This window comes from Colobus angolensis, unplaced genomic scaffold (assembly GCF_000951035.1).
Source record: "Colobus angolensis palliatus isolate OR3802 unplaced genomic scaffold, Cang.pa_1.0 Scaffold9, whole genome shotgun sequence".
In the NCBI taxonomy this organism is placed as follows: Eukaryota; Metazoa; Chordata; class Mammalia; order Primates; family Cercopithecidae; genus Colobus; species Colobus angolensis.
Window position 1 is genome coordinate 961,649 of NW_012122931.1, and position 18,579 is coordinate 980,227.

An 18,579-nucleotide genomic window follows, 5' to 3' on the forward strand; every position below is an offset into this window, starting at 1 on the left:
GGAGGGGTCCAGCCTCGTCCTTAGTGCCCCGAGCTCCCTGTGGACTTCCCAAACAGCAGGAAATGGGCCAGCACAGAACCCCCGCTGGTCCACCAGGGAAGCTAGCCACAGTGAATGGATGGATGAATGAACGATTTCACCAGCAGGAGTCCTGGGTGCCCCTGCCGTCGTCCACACAGAGTGACGCTGCAGCCCTGGCCTGGCCCGCATGGGGGGTGCTGACCACCAGGCCCTTCCTGGGGATCGCCCTGAGCTGGCCAGCTCCATCCTCTTCATAGGAGCAAAGACTTCCTGCTGCCCTTGCAGGCAGGGCCATGCTGACCCTTCACCCATTAACCCGTGCACCCGGGCCTGGCCGAGGTGCTCAATCAGGCCAGAACGGCCTGGCGCAATCTCAGCTGCCCTCTTCCTGGGGCCGGGTGGGTGGGCACTCCCAGGGCCTGACTCCAGCCTGATGGAAGCTCAGGATGGAAACAAATGGCCCATGAAGCCCGGTGACCCCTGCAGACGGGAACAAATGCCCAGAGTTGGTGGGGTTTCAGGGGGAACTGATTCTCCCTGGGGCCATGGAGAGTGAGAAGAGGCAGGGGGCCTCCAGGGCTGGGGACGCAGGGAGGAGGCTGACTCCGCACTCGGGACACTCTGTCTTCCAAAGGGTGTCCTTAAAGCCAGTTCCAGGAACTGGCCCACGGGAGAAGAGGAGTTCGACTTCCAAATTCCTGATGCAATATGAACAGAGGAGCCGGGGCAATTAATTTATTATCAGACAGACGCAACAAGCAGGACATGTCTGCTTGAAAAACCCCCTTAACGTAGAAAAGTCAGAAGATAACACACATTAGAGTCCAAGTTCTGCAAGGGGAGTGTGCTGGGGCCTGGCTGTCTCGGCCCCGTTTCCAGGTATATGCGCAGGGTTAAATCCGAGGCTCTCGTCCAAAACCTGTTTCCTGACAGTAATGACCTTCCTTCCTACAGCTTTCCCAGTGCTCCGAGGCCACCCTTGGTATTTCCATGCGTCTGTCTCAAGAGCGAGAGCTCTGCAGCCAGCTCAGAAAATGTGGAGTTTCCTGGCCTCTCCACTCTCCCAGCAAGCAAGCGACAAAGCAACCGGCCTGGCGAGAGGCCCAGCTCCCCCCTCAGGCCAGGGAGCAGCCCCCAGGGTGTTGGGTGGTGGAGCCAGCGTCTGCAGCACAGACCTGCTGGGGTGGGGGCACTCAGATCCCAGGGCACATACAGAGGGCTGGCCGTTGGGCTCTGGAGAGGGGACAGGAGAACCCGAGGTGGGTCCCAGCCTGAAGACCTTCAGCAAAGCCTCGTCTTCCAGCACCCACTTAGGAGACGGGCTTCACCCCACCAGTTCTGGCTCTCAGGAGGAGTGGGAGGCGGTGGGGGGAGTAAGCCCAGGTAGTATCAGGTTTGGGGCTACACCTGTGTCCAGAAACAGCATCCTCTTATAGCCTGGGTCGCCAGCCCGCCCCATGAAGGGCAGGGTCGAGCACAGAGCAGCTCACAGGCGTCAGCACCTGCCCACCGTGGCCCAAAGGGTGCAGACATGGCATGTTGTTCGGCCAATGATCCAGCTTCACAAAGGGCCCTTCCAGAATTTGCCACCAAGGCTCACTACACTCAAAATCTGCCACCAAGATGGGGTCTCACCACCCCATCCACCATGGCAATAACTCCAGAATCCTCAGGTTAGAGGACTCCCCTCCCACGGCCCAGCCTCCCAGTGGAGACTGACTAATGGCAAGAACATCAGCACGAGGCCCCCAGACCTGAGTCGGAATGCTACCTCTGCACCGACTTCCTCTCAGTGCTACCTTGACCTCGTCACCTCCTGAGACTCACTCCTCGAACCCCACAGGGATCTCATCTGCAGCGGCCCCCAGCTTCTGCCTGTGCCAGGCTCTTGAGTGACAGGGAACTCCCTACCCAACATCACCACCCTCCCATTGTCCAGCAGCTCTGAGTTCAAGGTCCTTCCATGCACAGAGGTAAAGCTAGCTCCCCTGTAAGCACCCCAGCCACACCCACATAGCTGGCTCAAGTTCTGGCTCCTGCAGCCAGGCCCACGGCACTGGCCCACCCCTGTCCTGGAGGAAGGGGTCCAGGGTCAAGTGCCCCTTCTCTGCCACGCACAACACCCCACAACCAAAAGCTCAGTGAGGCAGCCGCCAGACGCTGCGCACCTACCTAGCACGTCAGCGGACTTCTTCCTCTCTACAATCTGGATGTCTCGGGCGCCAGCCGGGATGTGGGTCACCAGAGAGTAACCTGGAGGCAAATGGATGACAGTGAGCCCCTCTGGATTGGAAAGGCACCCTTGGATGGCGCTCGCCCACTCCACAGCTTTTGGAGGGTGAGTGGTGGCTGTGTAAAGGCTGACCCGCACCCCATGCCCGCGTGGGTAGCTCAGCTCAGAGCCGTCCTATTGCAGAGACTGACCAACCAAGCTGGGCACCTGCCCAGGCTCACCCCTTCCTACCAAGGCCACGGGAGGGCTCGTCCATGCTTGCCCCAACCCCTCCCGAGGGACAGCGAGGGCCACAGGGACGTGGAGCACACTGGGAGTTCAGTCCCGCTCTGCCACGTGTCACCCAGGAGACCCTGGGCAGCCGATGGAGCCCCAGCTCCCTGCGTGCATTATCACTGCCGTTTTAAAATCCTGTCTTGTCACAACACCACGTTGACTTTCAAGGCTCACTACACTCAAAGACGTGGGTGAGAAAGGACAAGGAGAGCTGCAAATAGAATCTCCAACTCTGCCTACGCCCTTCCAAAGCACCAGGCCCCAGGCTGAGGTCCAGATCGGACAATATCAGCCGGCTGAGAGCCTGCCTTCAAGGCCCCCAGGCCCGTGGGGAGACAGCCACGCAGTCCTCCCAGCTAGAAAGAAGCCAAGGGTCTGGAGAGGAAGTGCTGAGAGAAGGAGAGGTGTTGCTGGCAGGTGGCTGAGGGAGGAGCCTGGGGAGAAGGAGAGATTTTAATACGCCCTGGGCCAGGAAAGAAGGGGCTCTCCAGGTTGGACGTTTCCTGAGGCTTGACGCTTGTTTCACCTGATCCCTCCAGGAGTGGAGGACTCCGCGTGGGTCTCCCTGCCGGGGTTAGTGTCTCCCGCAGGCCAGCACCCGCCTGTCATTCCTCCCCCAACACCATCACACCTACAGGTCTCTGGAGATCCTGACCTGTCCCTCACGGACAGCAGTGCTCTGGAAAATGTTTAACGGTAGGCTCTTTGGAGACATGGGGAAACAGGAGCTGTGACTTGTAGCATTGGCCAGTTTCCGTGGTGTAAACACCCCTGCTGTGGCCAGTTTCACGCTACTGTAACTGGGCAGCCTAACTTCAAAATTCATTTTAAAACTTTTTTCTTCCCTTCTTTGGGTTTCAACACATAAACCTGAAGCAAGCGACTGAAGCTATGTTTGTTTACACTACCAATGTGATGTCACTGGGCATGGCATTGGGAAGAGAGGCGGCAGCACACCCGTATATGGTGTTTTTACCACACAGATAAAATAGTTATACACTTTGGGAGGCTGAGGCGGGTGGATCACCTGAGGTCAGGAGTTCGAGACCAACCTGGCCAATGTGGTGAAACACTGTTTCTACTAAAAATGCAAAAAAAAAAAAAAATTAGCCGGGTATGACGGTGGGAGCCTGTAATCCCCGCTATTTGGGAGGCTGAGGCAGGAGAATCGCTGGAACCCAGAAGGCGGAGGTTGCAGAAAGCTGAGATCGCATCATTGCACTCCAGCCTGGGCAACAAGAACAAAACTCCGTCTCAAAAAAAAAAAAAAAATTAGTTATAGACGTCAAAGGATTAGAAAGCGGTGACTTTGTTTTAAATATAATGTAGTTAAATATAGGCTGTTGTATTTAATTTTCAAATTAACAAGATTGCTCACAAGATTCTTCAGCATTTAATACCCCAGCCCATCCCACGGCCCCCAGCATGGTTACCAAGCACAGCTCGTCCGGAGAAGGAGTGTGGCTCAGCTGGGAGGACCACAGGCCAGGAGCAGGCTGCCTGCGTTCAGGCCCCGTTCTGCCTCTTGTGGCTGTGTGACCTTGGATGAGTTATTTAGCCTCTCTTTGCCTGTTTCTGTATATTTCAGCAACAGTCATGTGGCAGCCTTGTAGAGCTGTTGCCAGGCATGAATGAGTTACCTTGTGAGCATGCAGAATGAGGGGCGTTGTTTGCACGTCAGTCCCTGGGCCCCAGGCTGAGTTCCACGAGAATGTGAGCCCTCTGTCTCAGGCCTCACTGTGTGCACAGTGCCTGGCACACACTAGATGCCCTATAAGACACATGCTGCCCCAGTGCCCACTCTCCCTCTGCATGCCCTGGGTCCAGCAGGAGGCCGTATAAGCAGGTTTGTGGGAGGAAGGGAGGAAAATCAGACACCTTAGCGCCTCCTATAGCGAGGCCTCCAAAGAAATGGCCTCTTGGCCGGGCGCGGTGGCTCAAGCCTGTAATCCCAGCACTTTGGGAGGCCGAGACGGGCGGATCACGAGGTCAGGAGATCGAGACCATCCTGGCTAACACAGTGAAACCCCGTCTCTACTAAAAAATACAAAAACTAGCCGGGCGAGGTGGTGGGCGCCTGTAGTCCCAGCTACTCAGGAGGCTGAGGCAGGAGAATGGCATAAACCCGGGAGGCGGAGCTTTCAGTGAGCTGAGATCCAGCCACTGCACTCCAGCCCGGGCGACAGAGCGAGACTCCGTCTCAAAAAAAAAAAAAAAAAAAAAAAAAATGGCCTCTGCCCACCTCACCCTGCTGGGCACCCAGCCCGCATTACTCACACCCCTGCCTGGTGGCTCTGCCCCAACCCTGTCCCTTGTCAGTCCAGCATGCCCGTCCCTAGGTCCCATGTCCAAGCCCCATCCTCTCCAGTGCTCTCCCACTGGCACCTCCTGGAGCTGACACTCACACCACAGTTAGCCCTCAGTGGCAGGCGGAGGTCACTCCCTCCACTTGTAAAACACGCCGGGTCCTCCGTGGCCCTAACAGGCCTGGTTCTAATCCAGACTTCACTAGTCTCACTGGGACCCTGATAGATTATTCCCACTCTGGGCCTTGGTTTCCCTATCTACTAAGTGGGTCTGAAGCTGCCCTGCCTTCACCAGTCTGGAGGTTGCAATAACCCAGTTCCATTCCTCAAGCATTTCTTCAGACCCAAGAGTGTGTTCAATCTAATGCCAAGCATTACAAGTGACATCCCTCCAAAAGTAGAAAGTGCTGTCCCATGCACAGACGCCCACGCCCCCAGAAGGGTGGGACAGAGCTGGACACAAACATCGGGCCGAATGCCTGTAGCTTAGGAAGGGGACAGCTGCTGCCCAAGGGAAGGAGGGGGTCTGGGCTGGGTCAGCCTGGAGCTGACAGGGACCCTCTGAAACTCAGGCCCCAGAATCCAGCGTGCCAGAGTCAAATCTCATATCCGCAGAGAGAATGGGTCTCAGGCCTCAGTTTCTCCCTTTTTAAAGTGTGGTGTTAGTCGGGTATGGTGGCTCATGCCTGTACCCCAACACTTTGGGAGACAGAGGCGGGTGGATCACTTGAGGTCAGGAGTTCGAGACCAGCCTGGCCAACATGGTGAAACCCCGTCTCCACTAAAAATACAAAAATCAGCCAGGTGTGGTGGCACGTGCCTGTAGTCCCTGCTACTCGGGAGGCTGAGGAATCGAGAATCGCTCGAACCTGGGAGGCAGAGGTAGAGGCTGCAGTGAGCCCAGATCGAGCCACGGCACTCCAGCCTGGGCAACAGAGCAAGACTCTGTCTGAAAAAAAAAAATTAAAAATAAAAAGAAAGGGCGTCGTCAACACCTCCCTGCCGGCTGTCTCAAAGGGCAAATATGATCCCCACGCCAAGTGTCCACGGGTACCCAGTAGGTCCTCAACAAAGGGTTGCCCGTTTTTGCAAACCAACAGAGGCCTACAATCACCGGGCCAGCTCGCCCGGGCCTGGATGCAGAATCGGGTGCCTCTAGAGGGGAAAGACTTGCTCAGTGGTACCCAGGAGGCTGCAGACAGGAGCACACTCAGGACCCCCGAGTTCCAGACCCAGCTCTGCTTGGACTTCAGGGCACTCTGCTGCCTTACCAAGGTGGGTGTTCCCTTTGCGATAGTTGCCCGTCACGTGGGTGCAGCTGCTACCGTCCCCCTGGCAGACGCCGCACTTGTCCAGTGTGTGGGTGGAGAAAAGCACCCCGTCACAGCCGATGGGCTGCAGGAAGGGAGAGGGAGAGGGCTGCTGGGAGGGCGCTGTGGCCAGGCCCCGGGGCCGCCACTGCCTCCCACAGGCGGGCAGGCAGTCAGCACAGTGAGACCGGCGGTACTTTTGCTACAACGTTTAACAACCTCACATTTTCCAGACACGCAAACCCCTCGCAGGTCGGTGAGCTTGCAGGATGTGCCGTCGCGGGCGGGGACCATGAGCTGCCGCTGGCCGTCCACGGTGGTGCAGTGCAGGTCACACGGTTTGCTGGAGATGTGGACATAGTCGTCTGGTGGAGGGAGACAGAGACAGAAGGTCTCAGCGGGACAGGAAATGCCGGATTCAGGGGACTTCCCTTTTCCTCCCTCTGAGACAGCTTTCATTGCATCGATGGGGAAACTCAGGCCTGGAGAACAGAAGGGACCTGTCCAGGTCTCAGTGGCAGAAACTGCTGGGTTGTCTGGCTCAGCCCACGCCCCGTGAGTTCCGGCTTCTACCTCCTTGTGAGTGGGGAGCAGCGTCTGAGACCCACGCTGGGGTTCCCCCTCTGCGGGAGGTCTGAGCCAACTCGACACCCCTGTGCTGCTGGCCCTGGGCACCCCAGCCCTGGCCCTTGCCGGTGAACAGGAGAAGGATGAAGCATTTAAGCTGTTGCCTGAAGTACTTGCTTTCCATGGGACCGCGTGGGCGGTCTCCATTTGGGATCGTCTCGGCTGGTTCCTGACCGTGCCCAGGAGACAGTAAGTGGGAGAGCCACCATTGCCCTCAGAGGTCAGGCCTACAGGGAACTCAGCCCCGTAATCTGTCCTGCGTTGATGTCGTGGGTCATGGGGGAGGGGACAGACCCCTGGGCCAGGGCTCAGGAGACCCAGGTTCATTCCTGGCTCCTTGTCTGACCACCTCCATGTCCCCACCTGCCCACCCGTCGAGTTTGGTCCCAGGTGCCAGAAGGGCTACCCCCAAAGCTCAGTCAGCTCCCTGCAAGGTGGGTCCCCAGGGCGGCAGGTACCCGGGTACAGAGGCTTCCACTGGTGCGTCCGCCCGTTGTACACGTGGGAGTTGAAGGAGACGCACTGCTCCTCGCGGAAGCTCCTCCCGTCCGGCGGACACTCCTGGGAAGTGAGGGCACAGGGAGGCTCCAGGAGGAACTCGGCCCGACAAAGGCATTTTTGTCCAGGCTAAGCAGGAAGTGGCTGCAGCCGGGACAGCCGTGTGGGGGCCACGGCCCACGGGGTGGCCTCTCGGGCTCCTGCGCGCTCCCACGCACTCTCCAGAGGGAGCAAGGACACAGGGAAGGGCGGCTCCGCCCTCCACGCCAGCCCTCCGCCCACTCTAGACGCAACCCTCCCATTCCCCACCACGCCTTCTCCCAGTCTTGCGGTGGAGGGGACACGACCCCACTATGGCTGGCAAGGGTGCAGGAAGATCGTGGTTCTGACTGCAGGAAGAGGAACCCAGCTTGCAGACAAGAGACTCTTAGTCATGCTGGTGCCAGAGCTCAAACCTGGGTCCCTCTCATGCTGGAGCTCATAAATGCCCTTCCCCCAACCCCTGGTTGCGCCATCCTAGGAGGGCAGCTGACCAGGTGACACCAACACAGAAGCTGTGGCTACCTGCCTCCCTCCAGCCCCTCACTCCCTGCACGGGAGCACACACCCCCTGAGACACACAGACAGAGAGACCTCCAGCCGCTCCGCCTTCCCTGACCAGGCAAGCCACATGAGCTACTCTGGGAGGCCCAGACCCCAGCTCGACATGCCCCAGCCTCACGCCCGGCAGTCCTTGGAAAGGTGTTCAGGTTCCAACTGCCCAAGGCCTCACTGGGAGCTGCCTGGTCAGAGTCAACACCTCCTCTCCAGCCTCGGCTACCCAAGGAAGCTGATGGGGGCTGGAGTAGAAGGGCTCCAAGAGCAGCCCAGGGAACTGTTTTATGGGGTGGGGGGTACTGTTTCATGGGACGGGGAAGCCTGGCAACTGCTGGGTCTCTGTGAGCACCAGGTGCAGGAATGTTGTGAGTAAAGTGGAGCTGCAACCAGAGACCCCAAACCTTGAGGCTGCACTTGAAGTTCCAGGAACACAGTGAGTCCGCCCGTCCCAGCATTGCTGAGCACATGCGGGCACACAGACAGTGGTCTGGACAGTGGATGGCTCCGTCCTAGCCCAGGGCCCCCCGCAGCCTTCTCTTCAACCCTGCTCCTGGGCTCTCCTTGAAGAGCAGGCCCAGAACAGAATGCCCAGGAGGCCCGGGAGCCACCTGGAAGACCCCCTGAAAACTGCACGATGACGGGGAGAGCAGGCCATGGTGCCCCTGCCCCGGGCTGGGCCTCACCTGCACTCTGCAGAGCTGGTACCGCTTCGACGTGCCCGTGCAGGTCCTGTTCCCGGGGCCTGGGGTGGACTTCCTCCTGGCAGAAAGATGCAGGCTCGGAGTGAGAGCTGCAGAGGAGTTTCAGGAATGTCGCCTGGGCTGGCCCCACGGCCACTGGGGTCCAGAATCTCCCGATTCCCATGACCCAGAGGGCTCCCTTCTTCTCTACTCAACTCCCACCCCATACACACACCAGAGCCGAGGGAGAATGAGATTTGATTCACTTCTACATCAGCGGCACACAGCACGGGGGCTCAGTACACAGAACTGAAACCACCACATGAGTTGCGTGCCAGGCCTGTGCCCAGGTGCACACACACGTGTGTTCTCAGAAGCATGAGGTGGGACCAGCACGCTCTCCATGCCGTGGATGAGAAAACTGATGCCCAGAGAGGTTAAGTGACTTGCCCAAGGTCACACAGCAAGGGAGTAGCACAGGTCAGATAGGAGCCAGGTCCATGTGGCAGTGGAGGCTTTCACTGCCAGTCCTCTGCTTCTCCTGAGGCTCCCTGGCATTCTCTAAAGACCCTCACTCAGGTCTTCAGAAGAGAGGGCAGGGTGGTTCTCCACCTCCAGGACAGACCTCTAGAAATGGCTCCTGCCCTCTCATGAAAGGGCTTCCCTGGTGCCCTGAAGCATGAAGGACCCCAGCGCACCAGTGCCGGGGTCCATCCATAGCTGCATCCAGCAGAAGCTGATGGGGGATCTCAGCCTGTGCTGCCCCCAACCCGAGAACCCTCCCAGGGGGAGAAGCCACCAGGCTGAAGGGCCAACCGCCCTCTTCTGCCCGCTGCCCTGCCCTCATGCCAGCCCTCAGGGCCATGTGCCCCACCTCGCACCTCTGCTTCAGGCAGTGCCGTTCCTGGGATGTCACCCCACCTCCGCAACTGCGGGAGCACGCCGTCCACTTGGTCCACTCCCCCCACCAGAAGGCCGTGGCATCCGTGCCCCCCTCCAGGCTATTGGACGTCGGGCTATTGTCCTGGATGAGAGGGATCCCCAGAGGGTAGAGGGCTCGAGTGCCCAGCAGGACCAGCCTGCCCCCACCCCATGCCCGAGGGCATCACCGTCAGCAGGACTAGAGAACATAGCCCCCTGGCTGGACCCCCCTGTAGGGTCACTCGGCAGCTTGGGTTCAGATCTCCTGGGTGGCACTGAGGGGAACCCCCAAGGAACTGTGGGCCACAGGTCAAAGAGGGCCTCTTTGACCTTAAGGTCTAGGATGGCCTGGGGTCTTGGCAAGCTCCTGGGGCTGCACCTAACTGTCCTCACTTTCCCTGGAGCAGTTCAGGGCCCATCTGCGTTCTGCAGGACACAGCCCACCCTGGCCATGCTGGGGCCTTCACTTGGAAGGGAAGTACTCAGCCCCCTCAGCCCTCTCCTGCCAAGTCACCAGGGGCTCCACACTAGCCAGGGGCCCTGTTCACAGAAAGATCTGACTGGCTCTGGAAAGAAGTTTCTAGGAGCCAAGAGGGGTTCTGGGACCTGGGACACGTGCCCACACAGCCCCCTCCAAGCCAGTCCATCTGGGAGCGACCACAGCACTTGGGGAGGGGACTGGTACGAGCCCCCAGACCACAACACCACACTCACCGTGGACCCGGTTGACACTGTGTCCCCAGCCACAACTGCCAGAACCAGCAGGGACCAGGTCCAGCAGGAACATTGCCATCTGCCGTCCATCCTAGGAAGCAAGGCCACTGTCACCACCAGGCAAGCTCCGCTCCTCTTCCAGATGACCAGGGTATGCTTTGGGAAGAGCCCTCAGGGCCCAGCCAGTGCCCAGGCCTCAAGGTTATCTGGGACTAGTTGGTCGTGGTTGCCTGGCAGACCCTGCTGGGAAGGATGAACCCCCTGCCCCCGTCTAAGCTTAGCAAGAAGCAGCTTGGAGAATGATTAGCAATGCCTGCTGCAGGCAAGACACCCAGCGGTGGTGTGCGTGCTAAGCCTGCGCCACCCTTGATCCAAGGGCATGAAGGGAAGCATGCCACGCTTTGCCTCCAAGTCCTCGAGCCCCCTAGAGACAGACAGCCTCGGCTGAGGGGGCTGGGGACCCAGGCGAGGGGAAAGGCTGTGGCTCAAAGGAATGGGCCTGGGCTCAGTCCAGCCCCTTGGCAGGAGCACCTTGGGATTTTGACTGGCTCAGCTCTTGCTGGCCTCGTAGGAGAATGGCCTCTGCCACTGGCTGCTGAGGGTCAGTGCATGGGGATGGGCTTGGCCAGGTCCCAGGGGAACATGCAGCCTCGCCCTAGACAAGCAGCTCCACAGTCAGCATCCAGCAACAGATGGCACTCAGGTGAGGCAGAACCCAGGTACCTATGCCGCCTCCCCATCCCCGGAGACATGGAATTGGGGGAGGGGCGGGGCAGGAGGAGGTATAGTTTGTGCCAGCATGTCAGCAGTCCAGGGCCACACAGCCAACTTCCTCCCAGCAGCCAGCACCCTGGCTCAAAACACCTGCCAGAGGTCAAAGCAAGCCCATTGGAAGGGACTGTCCAGCTTCTGGGCCCTCAGCCCTCCCCACCCCCTCCTCAGCCCCGACCCTGCCCTGTGGAAGGGAAGGACAGAGATCCGCCATGGCCTCTGTCCAGGCCTTGCTCAGGTGCTGAGTGTCACTTGCCAACGAGTTAGGTGAGAAGGGATTTCAGAAACCACGCAGCCTGCACCCATAACCTGGAGCCCAGAGAGGGGAACCAACTTGCTCAGAGCCACACAGCAAGGTAGGACACTAGCAAACCCAGGGACTCGACCCCCATGCCTGGTCAGTTCCAGGGGAAGAAAGCATGGAGGCCATCCCTCACCCTTGCCAGCCCAGAGGCCAACTCTGGCTCTGCCCCTCCCTCCTCAGCAGCCTCCATCCAACTTGAAGAGTTTCCCTGCAGGCCGGACACCTGCAGATTTTCAGGGATTACTCCAAGGACACCGCTGCAGCCCGGAGGATGTGGCAGTGCACCCTGGAGTGGGGAGCCTGAGTCCTTGACCTCCCCTGCCCCCGCCGCCTGCCCCCCAGCTCCCTCCCCTGCAGACCTCCACCTGTACTCCCAGCCTCACACCCACAGGAGCCCCCTCCACTGTGCCATTGGCTAACGGGTGCCCCAGCCTCTGCCTGCCGGCTGAAGACAGGTGCCAGCCGGCCTCACACTTGCTTTTCATTAAGGCTTCCAGACACCGCTGGCTTCCGGCCAGGCCTCGCTCACAGGGATCCCTCCCTCCCTGGGGTCCAAAAGCAGCGGCTGGCGGCAGCAGATAGGTCTGCCGTGCACACAGAGCTTCGGGCCCACAAGGCTAGCTGCTGAGAGCCCACCCTGCCCCGTGCTCTGCGGCCCGACCCCTCCCCACAAGCCTCCCCACGTTATGTAACGGCTCCAGAGGGCGCGGGGTGGTCCTACCCCCAGCCCCACTCTGAGCAGTGGGCTGGCCTGGTGGACGCTGCAACGTGAGGGGGACTGGGACGAGGTGGCCTACCTGGCTTCGGGTCAGCAGGTTGTCCTCCCAGAGAAAGGGGCGAGCGCTGCGGAGGGCAGACGGCGCCAGGTGCGCTGTGCGTGCGGGGGCGGCGTGAGTGCAGAGGCTGCGGCCCGGCCTCCCTCTCCCCTTCCCCTCCTCCCCCGCGCCGCCTCCCTCTCCCACTTCAAAGAGCATCCAAGAGAGGGGGTTCCCGGGAGGGGCGCAGCCCAGTGGCGGCTCTGCGCCGGCGGCCGCCTTTATAGCTGTCAGGCAGACGGGGAGGAACTCACACTTCCCACCAGGCCGCTCCCCCGCCCGCGCCGGCCGGCCTGGCGCACACTTTAACCCGCTCTGCGCCTCTGGAGCCCGGCCAGACCGGCCCAGCTGCCTGTTGGCTGCTGCCGGCGGCGGCGGCCCAGGAGCGGCGAGCAGGGAGGCCTTCTTCCCGGGTCCAGAACTGGGGACCACATGTCGGGTGTCCAGACGGAGCAGCCGCTGGCCTGAGGTTACCGGGGAGGCTGGCAATGGCAAAACTCCAGCCCCGCCTGTCCGACTTCTGCCTCCAGAGCGGGCCCTGTCCCTGGGGCTCCTGAGAATGGGGTCTGGGATGTATGAGGCAAAGGCTGAACTTCCGGGGGACGACCATGCCCCAGGTCACCAGCCTCAGAAAGCTCCTGAGATGCAGGGGCCTAAGCAGGTGGAGGGACCGAGGGAGACCCAGCAAGAGTGAACCAAGGGCTCCAGGGAGCAGACAGATGTGCCCATGGCCTGCTGACCAGATGGTTAGAGCAGCCAGGGCCAGGGCAGACGGGCACAGGGATTCTGCAGATGTCCGGCACCAACTTGGCAGCCCCTGGCAGGCCAGGCCTGGAGCTCGAGCCCCTGTTCCGGCTGAGCCAGGGCACAGAGCAGAGTGAGAGTGGGTGGAGCGGCAGAGCTCCCCTGGGAAACCCCGGACAGGCCCCAGACTTTGTGAGGCTTTCCTAAAGCAAGGCTGGGCACCTAGCCTCTGCACACCACCTTCCCCAGAGCCCATCATCAGCAAACAGAGGCACCTCCAAAACGGGGAGGAGGAGGAAGCTGGGGCACCGTTCCATCAGGTCATCTGTATTTTTTCATCCATGCCCCTGCCTCCATGCAGCAGATGTCCTGGGCCCACAGCGGTGCCTGGAAGACCCTTCTCCTTCCCTCTGTCCTCCCGGCTGGAATAACCTTGTGAGTCCCTTCAGCTGCCTTCTTGAGGAAGTTCTGCCCTGTGTCTGACCACCCACCAGAAAGGCTGGGAAGAAAAGCCACCAGTAATGTAGCGAAAGTGATAATACCCTCTGCCCTCTGCCCTCTGCCCGGCTTGTCCTACAGGCCCAGAGCTGTGAGGCCAGCATCCACCTTTACGATCTACATTTCACAGGTGGAGGAACTGAGGTTCCAGGGCCGAGTCATCTCTCCAGCAGGCAGGGCTGGGATGCCAGTGCTCCTGGGAGTCTGGGAGTCGGGTCTTCTCCTCTGCTGGGTTCTTTAAGTTCCTCTCCCCGGGACCCTCGGGCAGGCAGGTCTTATTCATCTCGTTCCCCCACTGGGGCCACTGGGGTACATGGTGGCTGCTCCTAGTCACAGAACCAGGACTAACCCTAACCCTAACCCAGGCCCACACTGCCCCCTGGGGTCGCTATGCTGAAGCACAGACATGGTGGCACCTGTCACCCAGCACACACACACACACACACACACACACGCACACACACACACAGTCCCTCTCACATGACCGGATTGCACTCACTCTGGGAGCCTCTACCATCCCGTTCCTCTCTCTTCTGGTGACCGCCAGGCCTTGCACCCCTTGGCACAGTCCCTGAGCTCTGCTGGCGTTTGTGGCCTCACATCCAGCCAGCGCCAGGGTGACTAATGGTTTCCCTTGGGAGGCACCCCACAGCCTACCAACACAAACACTCCCAGTGTCTTCTCTTGGCTCAGCAGGACGGCACAGGCTGCAGGCTGGCCACCTGGGAGACGGGTCTGTGGGGCCAGCCATCCCCTGGCTCTGTGACCTATTGCAGGCGTGTGACCCTCCAGGCCCCAGCTCCCCTGGCCAGCCACGCTTCCACACCACCCCCACCCCTCACCCCAGAGCCCCCAGACTTGAGGCCCGGAGGGAGCCATGACTGTCACGTAGCAGGTGCTGTGGCAGCTCCTGATGCCAGGGACTCCTGGTACCTTAGGGAGTGCTGTTGAGGTGAGTCCCCCACTCTCCAGGCTCCCTCTTTGGCCTGCAAATTCCTGGCCTCCCATGGCTTCCCTCGTGTAGGATGGTCTCAGCACACACCCACCGGCGCTTGCAGGGGTGTTGCAGCCGTATGGCCCTGGTGCTGGAGACACCACCTGCCTTTAGAAGGGGATTGTTGGCCAGGCGTAGTGGCTCATGCCTGTAATCCCAGCACTTTGGAAGGCTGAGGCAGGTGAATAACTTGAGGTCAGGAGTTTGAGACCAGCCTGGCCAACATGGTGAAACCCCATCTCTACTAAAAATACAAAAATTAGCTGGGCGTGGTGGTGGGCACCTGTAATCCCAGCTACTCAGAAGGCTGAGGCAGGAGAATCGCTTGAACCCGGGAGGCGGAGGTTGCAGTGAGCCGAGATCTCGCCGCTGCGCTCCAGCCTGGGTGAAAGAGTGAGACTCCATCTCAAAAAGAAAAAAAAAAAGAAGGGGATTGTCTCCACTTGTGTTTTCCAGATATCTGAGGAACTTAGAAACAGGACAGCAGGAATATGTGGAGGGGATGCCCAGGAGGGCGGGGTTCGAGGGAAAACAAGGCGGGGATGGAGAAGTAGGCTTGGGGCAGAGGGGCCGGTGGGCCGTGGTGGACCATTTTGGAGGTTCCCTGGGGATGGTGTTAGGCGGCCACAGTGGGAGCAGGGCCTGTCCTTACAGCAAAGTGGCCACGGCAGGTTCAGGAGTTTAAGGACGTGGCCCAAGCTGTGGGAGGTGGGTCCCCTCTCTGGCACCCAGAGGCCTAGCAGGCCTAGCAAATTTATGTGTATAGTGTGGTTCACCTGGCTGATAGGGCTGGCCGGCCACGGCCTTGAGAGTGGCCCACCAATACCACCTTCCCTGGTATCCTGTGGTTCTTCTGTGCTGCCAGCCCAGGACCCAGAACATCCTAGGAGCCTCCTGGGCAGACCCAGCCAGAGTTCTCACACCCAACTGGGATGGGGCCACCAAGGGACCATGTGGCCAGCTGGGAGGTGGCTGGCAGGCCAGGAAGAGGACCAGGACTCAGAAGGCAGCCCCAGGGGAAGAGTGAGGGGGCCTCGGCAACCCCAAGGGCCATCCCTCTCCCTGAGCTTCCTTCCTGACCCAGGATAGAAGCCAGCTGTCCCTGAGGCCCCCCGGGGCTGGACATACGGGAAGAGCTTCCCCCGCCTTCCCTGGCTAGTCCCAGGTCCATGCACGACCACTGGCTGGCCAGGTCACTTCAGGCCACTTGTCCCTGACAGGCCTGGTTTCCTGATCTGTTGCACAAGGTCAAGGTCCTTTTTTAGCCCCAGACATCTTACAGGCACACTCAAGAGACAAGTGAGACAAAAGCAGAGGTGGGGGCTCCTGCCTCCCCTCTTCTCCTCAGCAGCCCTGAGGCCCCTTCTGGGCACCAGGACTGCTGGAGATGTCATCTGAAAGCTGGTCAACTGGAAGAACCCCAGCCCCCGGCAGCCCCTCGGGGGCTCTGCTTGCACGCGGCCATGACCCCCAGAGATGCCCCATGTCAGGGACATCTGCTGGGGACAGGAGGACGTCACCCAGCCAGTGAACTCTTTCTCTCATGCCACCCACAGTGACCAGGGGTGGGCAGCCACTGGTGTCACAGCCGGGGGAAGCAGGAAACCCAGGACCTTGGATCCCGACACCGAGAAGGGCCCCGTCTTAGAGGCTCAGCGTGCAGGCTCAGAATAGGAAGCAGCAGCTCTTCCGATAGCACGGCAACGGCAGCGTCACGTGGGATGCCTGGAGCCAGACTCCTTGGGTTCAAATCCTGACTCTGTCTCTCTCCAGCTGGGTGACTTTGGGTGAGGGCAGACACTTCTCTGTGCCTCAGCTTCCTCACCTGTGAAGTGGGGGTGAGAAGGCACTCCCTATGCTGGACTCTCGTGAGACTGAAATGAGTCCGTACGGGAGAAGGGCCTGGGATGGTGGTGGAGAAGGGAAGGGCTCTGCACCTGCTTTGCTCTGAGCCCAACAGGTAGCCCAGGGCCTATGTCTACTCTGCTGTCATACTCCATCCTGACAATGCCACATCAGGTGACACTGTCACGCCCAGTCAGAGAAGGAAGCTGAGGCCAAGGCTTGGACCCCGCCTGTCTGAGGCCAGAGTGGACTTTCTCAGCCTGGTCCATCTCAGCCTGGCCAACTTTCTCAGATTGTCTCTTGAGTGTGCCTGTGAGATGTCTGGGGCTAGGATGGGGTACCTGTCATTGGTCCAGGATGGAATGCACCTGGGTCCCAGGAGAGCCCAGAACAGCAGGACGTGCTCAGCCTGCCCACCAGGACCAGCAGCAGGACCCTCCCCAATAGCCTCCACTGCTGTTCCTGTAGCCCAGAGCCTTGTGAGCCCTGACTCAGCTTCTCCTTTCCCTGCAAGGGGCAAGAGAGCCAAACCCAGGGATGTAGTGCCCAGGAGGGGCAAGTTTCCATGTAGAGAGGCAAGCTGGGGCAGACAACAGGCTGGGACCAACAGAGATGCAAGGCCTGCAAAGAGGGCAGGAGCAGCCTTTGGTTCACTGAGAGGTACGGGTCTGGGCTGGCCTGCTGTCTGTCCTCCCAGCACACACACAGGGCTCCAATTCCCCTCTGGGAGTGCTCCCTGCTAACATCAGCCCTGCCGTGGCTCAGCCCACAAGTGGTGAATGGACAGCCCTGGGTGGTACCCCTACACCCCCAATCAGAGCCTGCCCTGAGGAGGTGACTGCAGTCCCCGGGGTGACCAGCTGATGCCAGACCACAGAACTTGTTTCTCCTCCTCTTCCTTCTCCTGAGGAGGCATTTTCTGTTAGGCCAATGCTGAAAGCTCGAGTTGGGGGAGCTCAGGCCTGTGGCTAGCAGAGATTGCTTAGGCCATTCCTGGTCTGAGACTCTAGGAGAAAGAGGCTCCTCTGTCTCCAGATCTGGAGCACAGATAGGGACCTGAGCAGCCCTGGTGTGGCCTTGGGCTGGGGTTGGGCAGAGCCCTGCTGTCTGGGAGACAGCTCTGGGAGGAACCACAGCAAAGGTGAAAGGCTTCCCAGCAAGCCTGCAAAAGAGTCTCCTATCCACAAGGGCTCCCTGAGGGTATCCCCACCAGCTGCAACCCTGCCACAAGTCTCGTTCCCAAGGGCAGGCTAGGTCCCAGGAGCTGAATTTTCAGGTCCCCAGAAGAAACTGTGTGCTGGGGCTGCTGCTGACCCAGGTGTGGCTGTCCCCTCTCAGTCACACTCAGTGAGTGACATTTGCCAGGCACCATCTCACAGCCCTGCAGAAGGGAGCAGGTAACAGATGTGCAGTTTGGGCAAGCTCAGGTTCGAGCCCCAACCCGTCTCGCAGTTCCTGGGTCTCTGTAAATGGAAGATGGGTCTCCCTGCTTCAGAGGGTGAGGAGTCCCTGGTTCACAGAACAGACATTAGAGAGCCCTTGCCAGAGGCCGGGCTGGCAGCTGAGCTGTTCACATCTGTGCATTCTTCAGCTCCTGCAGCAACCCTGGAAGGTAGGCATCCCTCAAGCTCCATTCTGCAGACGAGGACACTGAGGCTCCCAGGGCCAAGGGCACACAGAGGTCCCGGAGCTGGGATGGGCCGAGCCCCTCGCCTGGCTCACTTGGCAGGTGTTCAGAAGCGGGGGGTGGTGTGCTGCTCATCTTCAGCCTGCAGCTGAGGACAATGTCGGATTGCTCATCGCAGCCCTGGCCGCAGAGGCACACGCAGAGCCATGTCACGCTGCACGGGGGAGGACCCTGAGTGGCAGTCCAGGCAGGCATGGGGACCCCCGAGGAGCAGGTGGAAGGCAGCAAAGCCTGTGCCCCTCTCAACAACTGTGGGGGAGCCTCCGTGGGCCCCACGGAGAGCCCAGGCACAAGGATTGCTGTGCTTGGGGTGACCCAGTGCTGTAGGTCAGGTGTTCAAAATGTAGAGGACGCAAATGCAGCTGCCAGCCAGCCCTCCTGGGCTGGGCAGACAGACAGCTGTTGGGAGGCGGGAGCTGCCTAACATTCCAGGCATTTCAGGGCCTCTATAAAGCAGGGGCGCTCCTGCGGCTGTGGGGGCGAGGGAAGGGGAGTGCGGGGCAGCCCCACTACCCAGTGTGGCAAAGGACCAGCCCGTTGGAGCCCACTGGGGCCTGCCATCTGCTGGGCAGAGGAGGGCTGCTGCCGCTCCCTGGGCCTCAGTCTCCTCCTCTGTAAAATGGGGAGAACAGAGGCCTCCACCCCACCTCCCGGCTGCTGGAAGGGCCCAACGAGAAAGGTATGAAGAGTCCTTGGTACACGGCCAGCGCCAACCAACCGTCCGTCCGTGGACATGAT

The 18,579-nt window shown here is 60.1% G+C and overlaps 1 protein-coding gene across 3 annotated transcripts in view; it reads right to left on the reverse strand.

Moving 5' to 3' along the window:
* ADAMTSL2 (ADAMTS-like 2) overlaps positions 1 to 14,757 on the reverse strand; it is a 42,363-nt gene extending 27,606 nt beyond the window's left edge. The window contains exons 1-8 of one of the 3 annotated variants that reach the window (XM_011931119.1): positions 14,362 to 14,757; positions 10,184 to 10,423; positions 9,430 to 9,572; positions 8,552 to 8,627; positions 7,232 to 7,334; positions 6,366 to 6,511; positions 6,108 to 6,231; positions 2,194 to 2,274 (exon numbers count right to left, since the gene is read on the reverse strand). In XM_011931119.1, the coding sequence (XP_011786509.1) occupies positions 2,194 to 2,274; positions 6,108 to 6,231; positions 6,366 to 6,511; positions 7,232 to 7,334; positions 8,552 to 8,627; positions 9,430 to 9,572; positions 10,184 to 10,273 (763 nt within the window). In that variant the 5' untranslated portion in view covers positions 10,274 to 10,423; positions 14,362 to 14,757. Of the gene's footprint in view, positions 1 to 2,193; positions 2,275 to 6,107; positions 6,232 to 6,365; positions 6,512 to 7,231; positions 7,335 to 8,551; positions 8,628 to 9,429; positions 9,573 to 10,183; positions 10,424 to 12,055; positions 12,324 to 14,361 lie in introns of those variants that run through there. The other 2 variants (XM_011931118.1, XM_011931120.1) reach the window with 2 other exon arrangements.
* Between the last annotated feature and the right edge of the window lie 3,822 nt (positions 14,758 to 18,579).